Raw genomic sequence first — 18,669 nt, forward strand, 5'->3', positions numbered from 1 at the left:
AAGCTAAAGGGTAGAACAAGTGTGTTGCGGGGGAAAATCCCCCTGGATCACTGGGGGGGATCCTCCCCAATGAATTATTTTTTCTTTTTTGCAAACCAGCTCTATTTTAATGCTTTTTTATGCACTCTGGCACCTTATTTACACCAAAGTACATGTCTTAATCATTTTAACAATCAAATGTGTGCCTCAAAACCCTTGTTTACTCTCTAGATTAGCCATAAATTGTGATGTTAAAAGTGCTAGTAGTTGTTAGTAATTAGTATGAGAATTGAGTAGAAACAGAATACTTCACAACTGCTCACATAAAACATTTATTGACTTGTGTTAAAAAGCAGTTAAAAATATGGTAACCCTTTGAAACCTGGACAAATTGGCATTATATGCAAACACTGGAAGAAGGCACAACCAAAATATCATGAAATGACCAATCAATTTGCAAGACTTTTTTTTTTTTTTAAAGAAAATTACCTGAAAATTAGCAAAATAAAAAAACAAGAAAAAACAACTACAAAAACACAACGACAAAAAAAAAGGAAAGTAGGAAAAACAACAACAAGAAAATGGCATGAAAAACTGCATAATATTATAAGTCTGTAAAATAATTTTAAGGGTACAATTAGGATAACTATGAAGAAGGTTCTCTGGATATTATTGTCTTTCTCCCCACGATTTTGAAAGAAATCAAACCAATGTGCTCAAGGTTCAGAGGTTGAAATACTGGTGAAAGGCATCTGAGTGCAGCACAGGAATGTCTTAAAAAGGGTTAAACCCAGCCATGCTTGATGGGCTGTTCACAGCTTCATCAAACTATAAAGAATCGTTTAGGTTTTCAGAATGACTTCACCCGATATAGTTTGAAGTTTTAAAAGTAGAACTCTTTTTGGTATGACCCATCTCTGCATGGTATCTGTGTGCAGGTTGGTCGGGCAGGCCAGGAGGTTAGGAACACACACAGCTGAAAGCGGCATGGCAATGGAGGTGAGTGTGCACCTGTGATTTGGCGCATTCCATCTACCTGTTGAGTCGGTGTGTGTATTTTCCACAACACACGCACTCATACACACAGACAGACACACACACACACGTATACACGTGCGCGCGTGCGTGTGATAGTGTGTGTCAGAGAGAGACCCTCCAGCCCTGAAAGAGTTAAACGCTTTCCATTTACGGAGCAGAGGACTGGAGGTTAGTTCGGTTGTAGCGGCGCAGAACTCGTGGAGGCGGGAGGACAGCAGCGCATTAAAACCCGCCAACTACCCAGTAAAGCTGCCACTGCTGCACGCAGATCAGTCATGTCGGAGCGGAGGAGGGTCTGTGGATGTGACCGCGCGCAGTTTCACTACTGCTGAGCGTGTGTGCGCGACGGACTGGGTTGCTTTTCTGGTTGTGTGGATATCGCCTCGATGGACGGGCAACGGGGCTTTTATGAAATGGAGAACCCGACAGAGAACCCCAGCAAGGCGGCGGAGTATCTTCAAGAGCTGAATAAAATCATCGAGACCCAGCAGGGGCTGCTGGAGAAGCAGAGGGTCCGGATCGAAGAGCTGGAGCTCCAGGTGACGGATCTGTGCAAGGAAAACGTGTGTCTGAAAGACCAGCACCAGCGGCACCTGGCCACCTGCAGACTCCAGCAGGGCACACATTCCGCCCTGGTAGCCATCAAGGAGAATGTCATGCAAGAAAAGTAAGTGTTTATTTGTGCCACATGGTGTGCGTGTGTGTATGTGTGTGAGAGTTTGTGAGTGAGAGAGAGTGAGCAGGGCCCTGTCAAAGTTGATGGTCCCACTTTGTGTCACCTTAATGTTTAGTCCAGGGCTGGATAGGTTTGTGTGTATGCATGTGTGTGTGATCTCTCTCAGCTGGAACCACGCGACCAAATCAAAAGCACACTTCTCCCCCACTTTGTCATGGAGACATTTTCTTTAATTATTCGTGTCATGTCTGCATATTGAGTATTATTTCAGGCACACACAGGCTTTGCACGTTTGGCGCGCGTGTTGCGTAATATGGATCCCGTTAGTAGCACTCTGGAGTCTATGTAAAACCACCAATCTGCTCTTTTATGAAGTGTATTATATAGCATCAGCACAAGTCCAGAGCAGTGGGTGTGACTGTATTTTCAAGAGGATATCACCGCTGTGGCGACAGAAAAATAACAAATTAAGGCATCTTTGGTCTTGCTGGTTGCTGAGGCAACAGCAAAAAGATATTTCCGGGAGACATAATGCTGTGATGTAAAATTAATGTGTAAAGCAGAGTTTACTGACTTAATTTCCTCGTGCACGACCCCTGAATTTGAAACGTCAGTTGCTTTGGCGAGATGCCCGGTGCTATCACAACTGATTCACAAATGTTCCATTTTGGGTTCATTATCTCATAAATGGAAGTATTCGTGCAGGCTCTTGTCATTTTAGTAAGAAAATGTAGTTATGGTTTACTGCATGTATATGGATCATTCTGAAGCTATTCAATCATTTGGGTTCCTCACTGTGGGACTGTAATGTTTTCCTTGTGAGGAGGCAGAATGCTTTAAAGCAGCTTTACACATTCTCAGGTCACCACTGGCACAGATAGATAGACAGGTAGATGTTGCATATACTACAAACAGACACACAGAAAGTAATGGAAGGCAGAGTGAGACAAAAATCAATGTTGCGATGTATTGTGAGACTTCCTCTTGTTACACGTTATCGATAAACTGGTGCCAAATATCACTATTTTCATTAAAACATACACACAGGCACTCTAAACAACCCCCACATATAGCCTTTCAATATTTTCAATAATCAGTCATCTCTTCGTATTTCTGCTTGGTGGCGCTTATCAAATGGATGAGGGTAAAATCCTCAGTATGCATCAGACGATTCTGCCTCGCCTACTGTTTCCCACAATGCATTGCGCAGACAGCACAACTGTTTCTGTTGTGTCACCAGTGCATGGATGTATTATAAGGAAGTCTGGATACAGCCGTGGGGGCGGGGCCTCATTCATTCCTATGAGAGCTGCTCAGTGGCGCATGAAGCAGAGAAAACTCTTTTTCCGGGTTTAGAAAAGTGTAAAATACCCGGATCTACTGGCCCATAGAGCATGCGTGGAAGTGATTAATGGCAGCCGAACGCGGCCGAGTGTACCCGAGCATTTACTTCGACTCACTGGCTCGCTCACACAGATGTGCTCGAAGCGAACAGCGCTAGTGCACGAGCATTCCTCTTGTAGTAGCTTAGCTTATTAGCAACATCAGCTAATCGGCGGTATAACGACAGCACTGTCGGTTTTAATGTTTACGTGATTATCAAATGATGGTATATTTATCTCTCTCTCTCTCTCTCTCTACACACATAAATATACATACAACTCATCAGGGAATCATATCGTAATCACGACCGGAAAAATCAAATTAACAGAATCGGAACGTGTCGTGCTCATAAAAAGGTAATAAAAGGTGGTGCTTGTAATATTGCCCCATGTTTTATTACACAGCTCAACTTTTAAAAATACTATGTTCAGTGCCTTTCAGTAACTGTCACGAGTGCTCTCACTGCTCACTAATAACCGGTAGTTTGAATACAGACCGTAGACTGTATATACGGTCTCTGATACAGACACGGTAAGACGACCATAGTACAGGCTTTACAGCCAACAGCGTATGGATGTGTTGTAAACTGGTAAAAGCAAAAATATCCATTACTAGGGCCGGTACGAAGCCTGTGTTGTGTCAGAAACTCTTAGAGTTACATGCGCGCTCTCACGGTAGAGTCCCGCGGGTCCGATGCGCATTCATTTTATGTCTGGAGAAAGACCGAATTCCAAATCTTGATTCGGAAAATAGCGCATTTTACGTTTTTAGGACTTAATTTTTTAAATAATTGCTATAAAAAAATGCGCTCTGAAAAGTCAACATGTCTCAAAAAAATTATCCAGTGATTTAAGGAGGTCTCTTTCCCAATGTTAAGTCTTTCTGGGCCAGTGTGCATCACGTGACACTGTAGTTCCACTTTTGGCCACTATGTAAATTTTGCTTCAGAGGGTGGTGCACTTCCTGAGAACTTGCACCAGTGGCTCGAGCCCAGCCATCACACAGCTGGGCAGACCTAACGCCCAACTGGATGGGGTCCTTGGCTTGCTCTAGTGTTACACTTTATTAATTAGGCCTTGTCAAAAACATATTTTTATCTTTTATGGTCATTTACATGACTGTTATCAGGTAAACTACATACCAATGTATGCTAATAGGAGTACAATTATACAGGAGACATGAGCGATTTTTTCTTTATTTTCTAAATATTATTTCTTTGACTTGTCATGCCTTCATTATAGTGCAGTTAGAGAGTGACAGAAAAGGGGGAACGAAAACAGGAATGACACACTGCTAATGACTGCAAGCCGTAATTGAAACCCGGGCCACTGCTAAAATAGCTATTCACATGGAGGGCGTGCGCTCTCACTAAGAGAGCTAAGCTAGAGGCCACTTCAAGAAAAGAATTGTCACCGGCAAACGAGCCTAGGCTTTCACATGAACAGCATACAGTCAGAAAGTTTAAAAGGGACAGGAATGCGGCAATAATGCAAACGTAACAGCGGCACATCAGGTCACTTCCAGTCATTACAAAGTTATTCATTTCACAGGTAAGTCTTCATCACCATCATCTATACATATCACTTGTTTACTCTATTTCAAACCGTAAATGGATTCTTTATGGTAGCGGTTTTGCTATTGTTTGCTTCTGCTTTCAAAAACCGGAAGCCAGCCATGCCTGGCGCAGCCTACTGCAGAATTGATCGAACTGAACATCCATACTGCATACTGCTGTAGAATGCAGTATGTAGTATGTAGTGGATACTGCGTACTGACTGCAACTGTAGTATGCAGTACGCCCTTCTGGACACAGCCCAAGTCTGCCTGGGCCACACTGCCCACAAGGGCAGTGAGTATGCGTCGCAGAAACTGTTGTTTTTTATTTAGGCGCCCCTGTTTCCCGATTAGAGCAGCCACACTGCATGAACAGAGCTGCTCAGCTGCAGCACATCTGGGGAAAGGAGACTCCCCAATTTAACCACACAGCGGTTTTCAGCATAAACAGAAAGTGAACATAGAGTTTTAATGGTCATACTTACTTAATTGCTTTCACTATAGTTTCTGTTCTCTCCTGTTTTGTTTAAAAATAAAAGCCCTTTGACAATGTCTCTGTCAACAGAATCCCATTAGTTAATAACACAAGGATTTTTATTGTGAAATGTTTGCAGACCGTGTTGTTGACAATATAGTACCTTGTAGGGCTCCATACTTAAGTGCAGTATTTGTTTTTAATTGTGGAAATACAGCAGTTAGAGCGGCAGGCAGTTCTGCAGCAGCATCATGGCAACTCCACAACTGCCGTGCTTCTTGGGAGTTTGGCCTTTTGCCAGTTTATGATTCTGACATAGGAATGATGCCACACGTCATGGACAAGCGGCAGTCAGTGCCTGTAAGAGTCACTATGCTCACACTGTGCACCTTGTTGTTTCATCTTAGTTCTCCAGTTCTGTAAAACCAATACTTCAATACAGTAAATAAATACAGAATTACTGCTTTTTGTCTTTTGAGGGGTATTTTTTCTTCTCTTGTGATGTATCATAGACGAATTGTCTATTGTCTAATAGAATGAGTATCTTAGGACTGCAATATCTTGATCGCATTGTTATTGTAGGCCAAGTGTTGTCATAGTATTGTATCGTTAGTTACCCTGTGACTCCAACACATTAGAAAACACAGCAATGAAATGATATTCTGTCACTGAAGAAGAGTATGTGCTAATGGAAGAGGTGAGAATGTAATGTGGTTAAAAAAAAAAGTAATTACAAAGCCAAAACAGTACAACAATAATGCTTATTATGGGTAAATATAAAATGAAATATAATATATAATGAAATATAGTCTTACATGGCCTAATTAAAAATGGAAACTTTGCAGGTTTAATAATTATTGTGGAATGTATACAAATACAAGGTACATTTATGAACAAACAAACGGAAATGCTAGTTGTGCAAAATGCTAATTAGCCAGTGAGTGAGTGACAGTCCAGCAGGCTGATAACAGAAAGAGGTGAGCATTCAGTCAGTTTCTCCCCCCATTGCAGGAGGAGTTGAACAGCTGTAAGGCCTGCGGGACAAAGCGCTTCCACAGTCTGTGTGTGTTGAGCCGACAACAGACCAACACAGCAGGATCCTCTCGTTCAGTCCTTTGTTGGGTTCTGATAAACATATTGCTCGTCTTTGCTGTGATGACCTGTCCTGGGCTCACCCCACCTTCACCCAGTGTCAGTGGGCATAGGCTCCAGCCTACCTGCCGCCCCAGACTGGATCAGCAGTTATGGGTTTATGGATGGGTATTGCTGGTTTGAGACACTGTGAATTTGTTTTGTGTTAAAGTGAAGCTGCCATCACACCATGTAGAAGTATCTGGGTAAAACTGCAGTGTGTGTATCACAGTGTATTGATCAGCCCTGATACAGGTCCAGAAGGAACTGACAGACATTCTCTGGTTATAGCTTCTTTGAGTGACATCACCTTCCTTGTGCTGCTTTCAGGTGCCTTATACACAAACTTTGAACCCTTGAGAAAATTGGTGCAATTTCTTTCAAAAACACGGAGAAAAGGCAATGAGCAACCTGACAAAAATTGTTCCACACATTGCAAGAAATTAGTAGATTTAGCACATTATGTTAAGCAAATAAGCCAGGGAAAAATGTCAAAGGAAAAAAGAAATAAGGTGGGGAAAAACTATATAATTATCATAATCACATATTTAAAATTATGTTACATACCTATATAGAATGTTGTAGAAAAAAATAGAATATAAAGCACTTTAACTTTTTTGTTTTTTTTTTACTTTCTTTTTCTTATTGTTTGTATTTTCGGGTTATTTTCCTGTACTCTTTTTTCTTGTACCTTTTTTGCTTATTTTTGGGTCATTTCTTATTTGGTTGCTCATTGCCTTTTTTTTTTGTTTAGAAAAAATCAAGCCAATTTGCCCAGGTTTCAAAGGGTTAATCAGATGATCTGTGTCTTTTCTCAGTTTTATGTTGATGTCCCTTGAAGGTCTTGGGGTTTTAATGATGTGGTTAGATGTTATTATTAACTTCAAACATTATTTGGGGCTATGGAGATTTTTGATGAGCATTTTTCAGTATTTTCTGATATTTTATTGACTAAACACATGCAGCTTTAATCACACATCTCTGTGTGTCCTGATCCAGGACCAAATACTGCATATCTGGGTCCTGTAAAGTTATCACCCACATTCGGTCACAACTTTGTGATGAGAAGACTGCCAAGTCTACAAACTTACTGGACTGTATGGAAATCTATGAACTGTGACAAAATGACTTCAGGTGGCTGAAAAGTAACACAAAACATGATTTATTCAGACAGAAATAGGTCTTTCTATCGAAGTCAATACAAACAATGAAAAATCAATGATGGTGGCCACCAGCAGCAATACTAAGCACTCAGCTGCTGAGCAGGCCACCAGTTGGTGAGCGAGCAAGGAGTCCTGCGCCGTCTTTCATTTTGCTCTGTATTGATTTTAGTGGAAAAGACCATTTTTATTACTATACATTTAGTTTGTTTAACTTTTCAACTGCCTGACATTGTTTTTCTACTGTCCAATAAGTTCATATTTTCAATATTCTTCCCATAATATGTTTCATGACTTGACTTGACTTTTCCATGCACTGCCTGAGCCATAGCTCCCTTCACTCCCTCCATCTTCTTCCTGTCTGTCTGCCTCTCTGAGTATGAAATTACATCATTTCAGTAAACGATTAGCTCTACAGTTACTTTGATGATCCAAACACAAGTAGTGACGACACCAGTGACGCTGGAGTTGCTGCTGAAGACACTGCCTTCACAAAATGTATTTTTGCTCAGCAAAGCTGCATCCACAGCGCTTACCTGCCTCTATTTATTTGTGCCAGGTGCAATACTGTAAGTCCTTTTTACCCTATGACATCATTATCATATTTGCTCACTCATCATTTGTCCAGGGCTATAAATAGTTATCAGTGCGGAGCAGAGGCTGGGAGCTCGTCTCTCTGGATTTTCTGTCCTACTGCGACCCTTAAACGCCTGAGAGGCAAAGTACACAGATCTGTGTTTGAATTTCCCTGACATGGTTCATCTCTGTGGTTAAAGATCAAGCAAATCATTTTAGCTGAAGGCACTTTCTCCACACACACACACACACACACACACACACACACACACACACACACACAGCTGAGAGGGAGTCCTGTCCCCTGTGTTCTGTCAACAGTTGGGCCACGTCAGCTGTTCTTTTTGTGTTCACCGCTGTCAGCACACAGTCCTGGCCTTGACTGCAGGGCCGGTGGGGGAGCTCCGTTCATATCAGGCCCTCTGACACACACAGACATACACACACATTAAAATGTTAGTCTGTCACCACCCAGCAAGACAGGTCACCCTGTTACTCCAGGTAATCAGTGAAGTGAGTGAGAGAAGGCGGCGGAGTGAGAGCATGTTGCTCACAGAGCACTGTGCTTTATGAGCTAATCCACTGTGGTAGGCTGCTATTCTGTGTTTACTCTGTGCTTTATTTGGCTGTTAAAGTTCACAACTCACACAAACTGACATAGCTCTTATCAAGGTCAGACTGTGTATGTGTGTGTGTAGATATATGGCATATGGCATGTAACCGTGGAAGATGAAATATTCTGTTGGCAGCTTGGTTTGGAAACATTTGCTTTGTTGCTGTTCAGGATTGCTGAGTTGAATGTTATAATGCAAATCAGCCAATGTGTTATAAGAAGACTGGGGTGAAGGAAATCAAATTGCACCATTGTATGTTTGTTGGCTTGGCTGGCTTATTGGGCCTAGGGCAAAGGTTTGGATTTGGGACCCCTGTTTGACTCCCCCCACCTCCTCCTGTGGGTACCTGTATGTACCTTTTTATCTCCACACTGTAAACAGCAGACTATATATTCCTGTTTCCAACAAGCAGTGCGGTGCGGTTCAGTTTACTTCATATTGTTACAGATTTTTTCATTTGCATTACAAGAAGTTATTGATGGTATCAATGGAACTGTTCCCTACCACTCCCATTTTAGGTCACCCCTCTGCTTGTGCTACCGAGCACACGGTGGAGCTAGAAACACTGCAGCCTGTTGATTGGTCAGTGGAGAATCAACACTTTGTGCTGAGGGCTGAGCTGTGGCTGCTTTAACCACTATTCATAACATGACAAGTTTTTATATATTAGTGAACTATAACCATAAATTGAGAGGATGTTTTCAGCCTCTAACAGCAGCTGTTGATTTAAAAAAATCATATAATTCACTGGGCCGAGCATTTTTAATGTGTCAGTTCAATGAAATACACTTTTAGTAATGAATATATCTTCAAGCATTTAAAAATATATACGTATATTAATTTTGACCGGATTGTATTTCCTCACTTGAAGAAAATAAATGTGTCAGAGAATCATACTGGTGAACACTGGAAACACTAAACCTCCATAGCACAAGGGACTCAAAGTACAAACCTGCTATTATTAAATAACTCATCAAGAGAGACTCTCACTGGAAGATGGACAAATACCCTAAACAATTCCTACAGTGTGTTTTGGTCACACAAATATGAGTGAATGACATTAAGCAAAACAACATAAGTCCTATTGGGGTTGGGATTTGTGATTTAATCATTCTGTAGCCACACACCATGGATTATCAGAACCATCCAGAAACATGGACATTTATAAAGCAGCAGCCAACAATGTTAGAAGCTGCAAAAAGGACTAAATCACAGATGACACATTAAAAAAGCTGATGGGATCACATTTCACTGGACTGTAGGGCTGCAGCTATCGAATATTTTAGTAATCGAGTATTCTACTGAAAATTCCATCGATTAATCGAGTAATCGGATAAAACATATTTTTGTTTAGTTAAAGAGCAATTATAAATATACATGGGACAATAAGACATTTCACCTAACAATGAACCATTGGTTTCCTTTTTTAACTACCCAGTTAGCTTTATTATGTTTTTATTTTCCACCCTCATCACTCTGCAGCGCTGTGTTTTTACAGATTAAATAAAGCCTGTATGAAAGGCACGTTAGCCACGCATCGACAGTAGTCATAATTAATAGAAACCTGGCCCTCCGCAGGGCTAACGTTATGTTAGCAAGGTACAGTAACGTTAATCTCATTAATTAGCGCTACGTTAACTTCATTTTGCCTTGTCTCCGGTGACGGTCCTCCGCTCTCGGAGTAAACAGGGGGCCTTCGGTGGAGATGCTGCAGCATTGAAGACGTACTGTTGTGGTACGCAAGCGCTGTCTTACAGTGAATACACGCAGCAGTGTTCGCCTTGGTGTCCAGCTTGAAATGCTCCCACACTTTTAACATTTTCTGCCTTTTCTTTGTGCCTTTCGCTTTCGTCGCCTTCTTTGTCGTTACCTGTACATCCGTGGTTAAAACCAAACATATCCGCCGCCTCTTTTTTATTCCTTTACGTGCGTGACGTCAGCGCGTTGTGCCGCATTAAAAGTAGTCGGGGCGAAATACCATGCTTTGAGCTGGCAAAATTAAACGATTCCTCGAGGCAGAGAAAATTCCTCGATCATTTTTTGTAATCGAGTTACTCGAATTATTCGAGGAATCGTTTCAGCCCTACTGGACTGCTTCCTGCTTTGATTCTGCATGACCCTCTGGTTTAGGAAATCATTGATACGCACCAAAAACTGCTCCAATGGATGTGCTCTGTGGCTGATAGGACAAGGCAGCTTTACCTTTTAGCAATGTATGTTTTTTTAGCCTTTTTACTTTTTTTGTCAACCCTAATTTGACCCTGTGAGTGTTTCAGACCACCTTTTTCCTGTGATACCCTGCAGAACATCAAACGAGCAGTGAGCTTTACTGAGCATATATAGTATCTGCTGTGGGGCATTACGTCTCACTGATAAACTGAACTTTACAGCTCCATCATATTAGACAAATTTAAAAAAAACGACATAGACTGAACAAACCACCATCAGCATGTCATTCAGCCATTTGTTTTTATTACTATTTATTACTGGACTCAAACTTTCATCAGTTGACCCTTTGAAACCTGAGTAAAGTGGCTTGATTTCTTTGAAAAACCTGGGCGGAGGACAAAAAACATCTTAACCACAAATGACCAAAAAATTGTAAGAAATCAGTAAAAAGTTATAAGAAAATTACTTCAAAAGTAAAAAACAAACAAACAAACAACAAAACCGAAACAAGAAAATAACCCCAAAAAAGCACCAAAAAATTAAATACATAATTAAGATCTGGCAACTTTTTGATCATATCTAATGATCCTCCCCAGCTACTTTCCAGAGCATTTTCTTGTCAAGTTTATACATATACATTAGGGATCGACCGGATTTTTCAGGGCCGATACCGATACCGATTATTAATAACCAAGCGAAACCGATAGCCGATATGTATAACCGATATTTATTTGCAGTAAAAATGAAAATTTTGGTGTCAAAATTTACAGAAACACACCTGGGATTAGAATGAATGCAGTATACTGTTTGTTTACACTGAAAAAAATGGCCTTAACTTTTTGTAAAATAACATGAACACATAATTAACATAATAACATGAACACATAATCTTAATTGAAATGCCTATTAAAACAAAAAGTGCAGGGGCCTTCTAGTAGCTGGGGTTGGCTGTGTGAAATACTGCCATACTGTACTTTTCACCTGCTTCTTTGATCCATCCATCTGTAATGAGGATTTAGAGAAAGAGAGACAAAAAAAAGAGTGAGAATTAAAAAAGAGAAAATATATATTCATTTATTAGAGCAAAACTGTCTGTTAAACTTCCACTACACTACATAATATTCTTAATGATAGCCTACATTAATAACATTTAATTAATGATGTCTTATGTGCTCCCCCTCTCAGGTAGGATACATCTGATCCAGCCTGATTAAGACCAAACAATAAAGAGGGCGGCCAGAACCTTGGATCACTACATTCATTTTATAGATATAATAGTTACTTTTCAGATTAAAATTTTACATAAAACAGCATGAGTAAATAAAGACACCACTTTCAGTGCTCACCAGAGTTTTTCACTTATAGTTCCTTATTTATTATTATATTTATTTATTTAGAGAAATGAATTCATATTCAGAATCTCAGAACATTAAATGTACAAACTCGACGTGTGCTCTCTGCTTGACTCATTGAAATGGCCCATCATTTCCCTGGACTTTACGAGTGACCGGCAAAAAGACGAATATTTAACATCTATTCTGTGTGATCATTGTGTAGTGACAGCATGAGCGCTGAGGGAGAGGCGACTATAAACAAACAAGGACACGTTACCGTGTGGTGTTAAACTTATAGGCTATAATCGCCTCGGGTGTTGTTTATTGACAAACCAGGAGCCGCCCCACGGGCTGAGACACGTTAGGAGATTAATTATTCCCACAAAGTAATGATAACCGTAAGTGTCTCCTATTATTATTGTGCGTCTGGCCCCAGCTCTAAAGCGGCTGGTCGTGTCAATTATAATGTAGCGGTGAGCCATCATTAAAAGTTTAATCTCAACAGCCAAACTGCAGGTTTTCCTCCCTTATACTTCCTACAGCCTACCTATGTCATATTTTTATTTAATTAAGCAAGGGACTTCAGGTCATCTTCACTCACATCTTTTTTTTTTTTTTGTCGTGAGTGATGCTAGTCCTATCTTGCAAAGTCGTATGCTTGATGTGACTAGACAAGTAGGTTGGTGAAATGTCGACTCTGGGCCTGCATGTTATCACTAATATTGATCAAGGTTGTGGTATTTTTAAAATCATCCTAAAGGGCTTTGAAACTTCGACTGACACTGCCTTACCTTTTCTGCTGGATCAGCCACCGAAGCAGTCCTCTGTTTCTCCTCTGTGTCTGTGGCACTGCATGTAGAGGCTTCAGTGTTGATTGATTGGCTGTCACCGGCTCACTTGTTCCAAGTAGCCAATCAGTGAGGGATGTGGGCGGGACATTGTTACACAACCAAGAGAGTGGTGACTTCAGACAGAGACGGCTGCATCAGAGCCGAAGGAGCGCATTTTAAAATACATTAATTAATTTTATCGGTTATCGGTGAAAAAAACGGCCGATGCCGATGATCGCAAAAATGCCGAATATCGGACGATATTATCGGCCAAGCCGATAATTGGTCGATCCCTAATATACATACATATATATGTGTGTGTGTAATTAGTGTGTGTGTATGTGTGTAATTTTGCAGTTTTGCAGTGTGTAATTTTGCAGAACATTTCGTGCCAGGTTGCTCATTATGTTTTACCTGTGTTTTTGAAAGAATTAAATCTAAATTTTCGTTTGTGTTTGTGCAGGAAAGAGCTGCTCACTGAATCAAGAGTCAAAAAGTGAATGGTGCTAGAGGGTATATGAAAAATGGTCGGTCGTATGACAAAGTTTGGACTTCATGAGTCAGCACATATGGCACAGTTGCTGTGGGCAAGCTTTGGAATATGTTCTGTTTGTGATGCATTTAGAGCCAAAGCAGAAGTCCATTTCACACAGAGAGCGCAGTAGGATCGGAAGCCTGAGGGGACCTTCACAGGCTGCCATGTGAACACAGAATGTGAAAAGAATTAGTCAACTTTTAAAATACAGATTAAAATAAAATATTCAAAGAGGCTACTGCTATGATATATGATTCTGTCAGTGATTATTCCCACGATGCAACATTCTGTTGTATGTTCTACTGTATGTTGCTTGCAGCTCTTGTATTTTAAATATCTTATGTGGTTGTTAGAAAGTCACTTAAAACTGCACATCAGAGGGTGAAGCTGGTGGTTAGGCACTGGAAAGCAGATTCAAATAAGAAGTGGTGTATTGCCAAATCCAAAGTGATGACATAAACAACACAAACTCTGTAGCTGCTTTGAATCATCATGCATTTGAAGATGAATCAAATTCCTGTTCTTGTTTATGCATCTCCTTTGAGTTTATCACACTCTCAAATGTATCAAACGTTTTTTGTGATACTGCTTTGGATTTGCCCCTAGCTGTGAGATCATGATATGAGGTTTAAAAGTTGATTAATCTTCAAACAGAAAATAGTTTTGCCACTTAAAATGCCTTCATTGTGGGTTTAAATGTCAATCTGATATAATTTCCAATTAAAAATGTATTTTATTCTTTAATGATAATAACTAAGCTGCGTTATGTCACAAGTTCTTGTAGCAAGTGTTGAACCTCCACATGCTATGAGTCAGCATTTACTTCCATTTCTCTTTCCTGTATATACTGTATTTTGAAATGTCAGTATTTTATTGTATGGTAGACCATGTGACATACACAGAACAACAGGGTTTGTCATGTGTGATGATGAATAGTTGTTAGCAGTTAGCAGTTTATTTATTGTGCCCAGCTGCAGTGGTCAGAGTTTGTTTGAGTTTACATAAAGACAACATCAAGCCTTCCAAAAAAAGTCCTTCCTACAGCACATCATCCAACCACAGGCATTCTTAAGTCCTGTATTCATATCATTATATTATTACGCTGCAAAACATGAAATGGACCACCTTTTCCATTTTTCCTAAACAAAAATAACATAAAGAGTTAATTTTTATGCCTCTGTGCTGGTTATAGCTTTGGCCGGAGACATTATGTTATTGGGTTGTGTTCCGTCTGTCCATCCATCTGTCCCATTCTCATGAATGCAATTTCTCAAGAATGTCATGTGCGAAACGTCCACTTGGACTCCTAGATGAACTAATTGGATTTTGGTGGTCATAGGTTAAAGGTAAAGGTCTCTGTGACCTTGTCTGTGTCATTCTTGCAAACACAAAATCTCAAGAACACCTCCGTGACTTTTCAAATTAAACACAAACATTCACTTGGATTCAAGTATGACCTGATTATATTTAAGCATCAAAAGGTTAAAGGTCACTGTGACGTTGTATCTGTCTTATTCCTGTCAAAGCAATATCTGAAGATGGCCTTAAGGGAGTTTCCTCAAATTTGGCACACATTTCTTCTTGGTTTCACAAATAAACTGATTAGAATGGGAAAAATGGAAGTTTGATGTTCTTTTTTTTTTTTAAAAAGAACCTTTTTCTCCCCCGGGATGGTTTGTTTGTTCTCTGACTCTGATTTTTGATTGAAAGAATTACCTAATTACCCGAGTTAACTGTTAATAACCTGCTGACTGCAGGATAAAGCTGCAGCTTTTTTTTGCCATTTTTTATCTCTGCTTTTTCCAGTTGTATTGCACTGCCTCACCTCAGCCAGCTCTAGAGACCTCTCATTCCAGTAATCCTTTTTATTGTTGTATTGCTGCCTTTGACAGCACTTTAGCACCAAAAAACACTTTTCACTCCAGTCGGCATATTTCCCTCATGGCTGTCATCAACGATCTGTTATAGTGTTGTGAGCTTGTTATAATGTCATTTAAATAGTATTTTACATGATGTGGCTGACTTTAGTCCTGACTGACTCTGTGCTGAGATAGAGATGAAACTCAGACTCCTCTTCATGCTCTCTGTTTAAAGTTGAATTGCACAGTGTGTCTGTCATTGTTCATAGATTTTACCAATATTTTCTTAATTATTCGCACTACTGATAACCTGTCAGAAAACAGTGAAACATGCTGATGATGTCAGTGCTGATAATTTCATTTCACAATCACCCATCCAAAACCCAAAGATGTTCCATTTACTTTCTGTCACTACATGACAGAGTCAAGAGAAGCCGAAACCGGAGAATACTTGGTGTTTTTGCTTCGGAAATGTAGAGTGAATTGATTATAGTTATGGCTGATTAATGATGATGATTGATGAACATTTTTGAGGACTTTGCATAGCATTCAGTGTGAGCTCTTGTGTTGGAGCAGGACTTCTGGATGTGCAGGGAGATTAAAACATGACGTATGAGGTAATGCAACATGCAAGATTGCTAAAACTGTACAGTATCTTCACAGCTCAATGTGGCATTTGAATATGTAATGGTTGAAAATTTGCCACCACACTGAGGAAATATTATTAGGGAATATTTTTTTCTTTTTATTTAATAACCCAATCAGTCAATGCTTTACCTTTCATTCATTATCCAGGTGCACTGGGGTTTATAACCATGTGAGGAACTGTAAGCATGCAACCAATGTAAATAGCTATTAGTAACAGCATATATTAACCATACTTACAAAACACAATGACGTCAATGACATTTTAAATGTATTTAAAATTACTGTATTCAATTGTGAAACTGTGTCTCCATTGGCATGCATCACATTGCAAATGCTGTAAATAGAGGGCAGGCAGACTACACTGTCTTGAGCAAAGTAGAGCTCCCAAAAGTTCGGCTCCAAAGGCTCAGGCCCGACCCTACATGAAGCTGCACAGTTTTGGTCCTGAGCTTGATTAAAAACCTAAATTTGTACTGTAAAAGAAATATATCACATATTATTATTTTTTCAACATTAAAACAGTCATCACAAGCTAAGGGTCATGTGCATGAACAGTCACTCCACTGCATGTTAAGCACATCTCTCCTACAGCTGGGGAGGCACCCCCTCATCTCTCTCGATTTAGTCTCAATGTATGTATGCCTACCATAAGGAACATCACATCAAGTGGTTTGAAGTTCAACCCTCTTATTCATATATCTGTGGCAGACCATGCTCCAAATTTTGAAGTAAAAAAAAGGAAAGTATGTGATTTGGATCAAATTAAATCTTAACGTGATGAAGCTGATGATGTTACTTTGCAGTGTGTGTAGTTTTACCTTTTAAGGTAATAACTGCATCCATTTTTCTGTCCTTCATCATGGCCTCTGACATCTGTCAGTCAGCTTTCATCCATCTGCGGTTCAGTGGATGTGGAAGTGATGCATCCTCTGTGGGATTGTGGGCCAGAAGTGCAAGAAAAGTATGCTTACATAGTGCAAAATGGGACCAAATACATAACAGCATCGTCTATTTCTGGCAAACTGCATTTGACATACTTTGGCAAGAGTGCATTCTGAATTGCATATATTATTGTATACTTTTAGTTGTAACTGTTAACACATTCTCATCCCAAATTGTCACATATTACTGCTTTGCAGTGGACTTTCGCGTCTACATATTACACTATAAGGGTCCTTCAGCATGTGCTGTTGACATTCGGCGATGGCGCTACCATGATGTCAGCACAAGCACATGATGGGATGATGCTGCACGTGGTTATGTTTACATAACACAAGCACATGGCAACCAAAACCAACCCTGGACATTAAAAAAAAAAAAGCCATCACATTTAGACGGGAAGGAAACACCGAACTCCCACATGAAAGTCTGTGGTTTCTTGGACACATCCATCACCCCTTCTACCTGCCCTACAGGGATTTTCGTGCTCCTTATATTACATTGTTACCAGCAGCATTTTAACATCACACCCTCCAGCGGCATATCATGTGGATGCAAAAGGCGGCCTTTGGTATTTGGCTTTTACAACAAAAGCCACGGAACAGTGGCAGCCTTTGACAACAACAGAATGAGAAAGGGCGGAAACTACAGCTCTCCTGATAAAGCTGAATTGTTGCATACAGTCTGCCCACTTAGCACACACTAGATCTTTAAAACAGTGGACCATAAACTTTGATCTTCTAGCTCATCTGTCTGTTACCATGGAGATGTTGTATATTTGCAAGTTTAACTTTAAAGTTATTCTGCATACATTGCAGATTCTAACATTTAATATTCACAACAGTGATACTACATATGCATTTCTCTGTCATTAACTCTTTTCATTTTTTGTTGATGGTATTCTTTATGATTTTTTTGTTCAGTTAAACAAATGATTTTCCTATTATTACCATTTGACTGGTCATCAGTCGCTTTAGTGCACTGTCGTTGCCATTGTGGCTTCTGAGAGCTGTCAATCAGCTGTCAACAAGCTGTCAACTGTCTGCAGTCATTAGTCAATGTGACATATCTTCTACTGCACAGAGGATTGTAGGTCAAAGGAGTCAGAACAGCATGTTGGCTTGCATTCTGCAAAATGCGACCAGATGCAACATCCTGGTGTTTTTGGCATACTACAGGATGCTATCTGTAACCATGCTAAAAACCCACAACATGTCTTTAGGCAACTCTGAAATGCTGTCTCCAGGGCAACCAGAGGTTTTAGCAAGAACATGTATAAATGGCCTCACAGCGTGATGATGTGCTTGTGTCCTGTTTTAGCATATTAGTTCCATTTTAATGTCTGAAATGTTGCACTTTAAAGCTTTTTTGCCTTTATAGTTTATTTAGCACAGCTGTTCACTTGCTCACTTATTTATTGCTAGCCGTTAGTGTACATTGTGTAGAACAGGATTGGTAATCACCTGGATTGAAGGGATCAAACTCTGCTCCCCCATAGCACTGTCCATTTGAGAGCAGATGAAAACATTTCTCTTCATGATCTTACCCGGTTTATAAATGGAGGCCATCTGTCATTCAGCTGAAGCTATTTTGCTGCCAGCTGCAGTATCTGGAGCATCTTTTGTACGAACTTGACTGCCATTCATCAATTATACTATAGTGGACCTAATGTCTGTGGAACAAACTGAAGTTGCAGCTTCATGTAACACCTTGTCAGTTATCAGTGAGGCAGTCGTGGGCCAGTGTACATGCAAGTTATGCAAAAATTC

General features: G+C 40.1%; 1 protein-coding gene across 2 annotated transcripts in view; it reads left to right on the forward strand.

Annotated features, from left to right (window-relative positions):
* Window positions 1-1,266: 1,266 nt before the first annotated feature.
* Window positions 1,267-18,669, forward strand: part of iqsec1b (IQ motif and Sec7 domain ArfGEF 1b) — a 268,783-nt gene continuing 251,380 nt past the window's right edge. The window contains exon 1 of one of the 2 annotated variants that reach the window (XM_042498112.1): window positions 1,267-1,684. In XM_042498112.1, the coding sequence (XP_042354046.1) occupies window positions 1,404-1,684 (281 nt within the window). In that variant the 5' untranslated portion in view covers window positions 1,267-1,403. The remainder of the gene's footprint in view (window positions 1,685-18,669) is intronic. The other variant, XM_042498087.1, reaches the window with a different exon arrangement.

Source organism: Plectropomus leopardus, chromosome 2, assembly GCF_008729295.1.
Source record: "Plectropomus leopardus isolate mb chromosome 2, YSFRI_Pleo_2.0, whole genome shotgun sequence".
Taxonomy (NCBI): Eukaryota; Metazoa; Chordata; class Actinopteri; order Perciformes; family Serranidae; genus Plectropomus; species Plectropomus leopardus.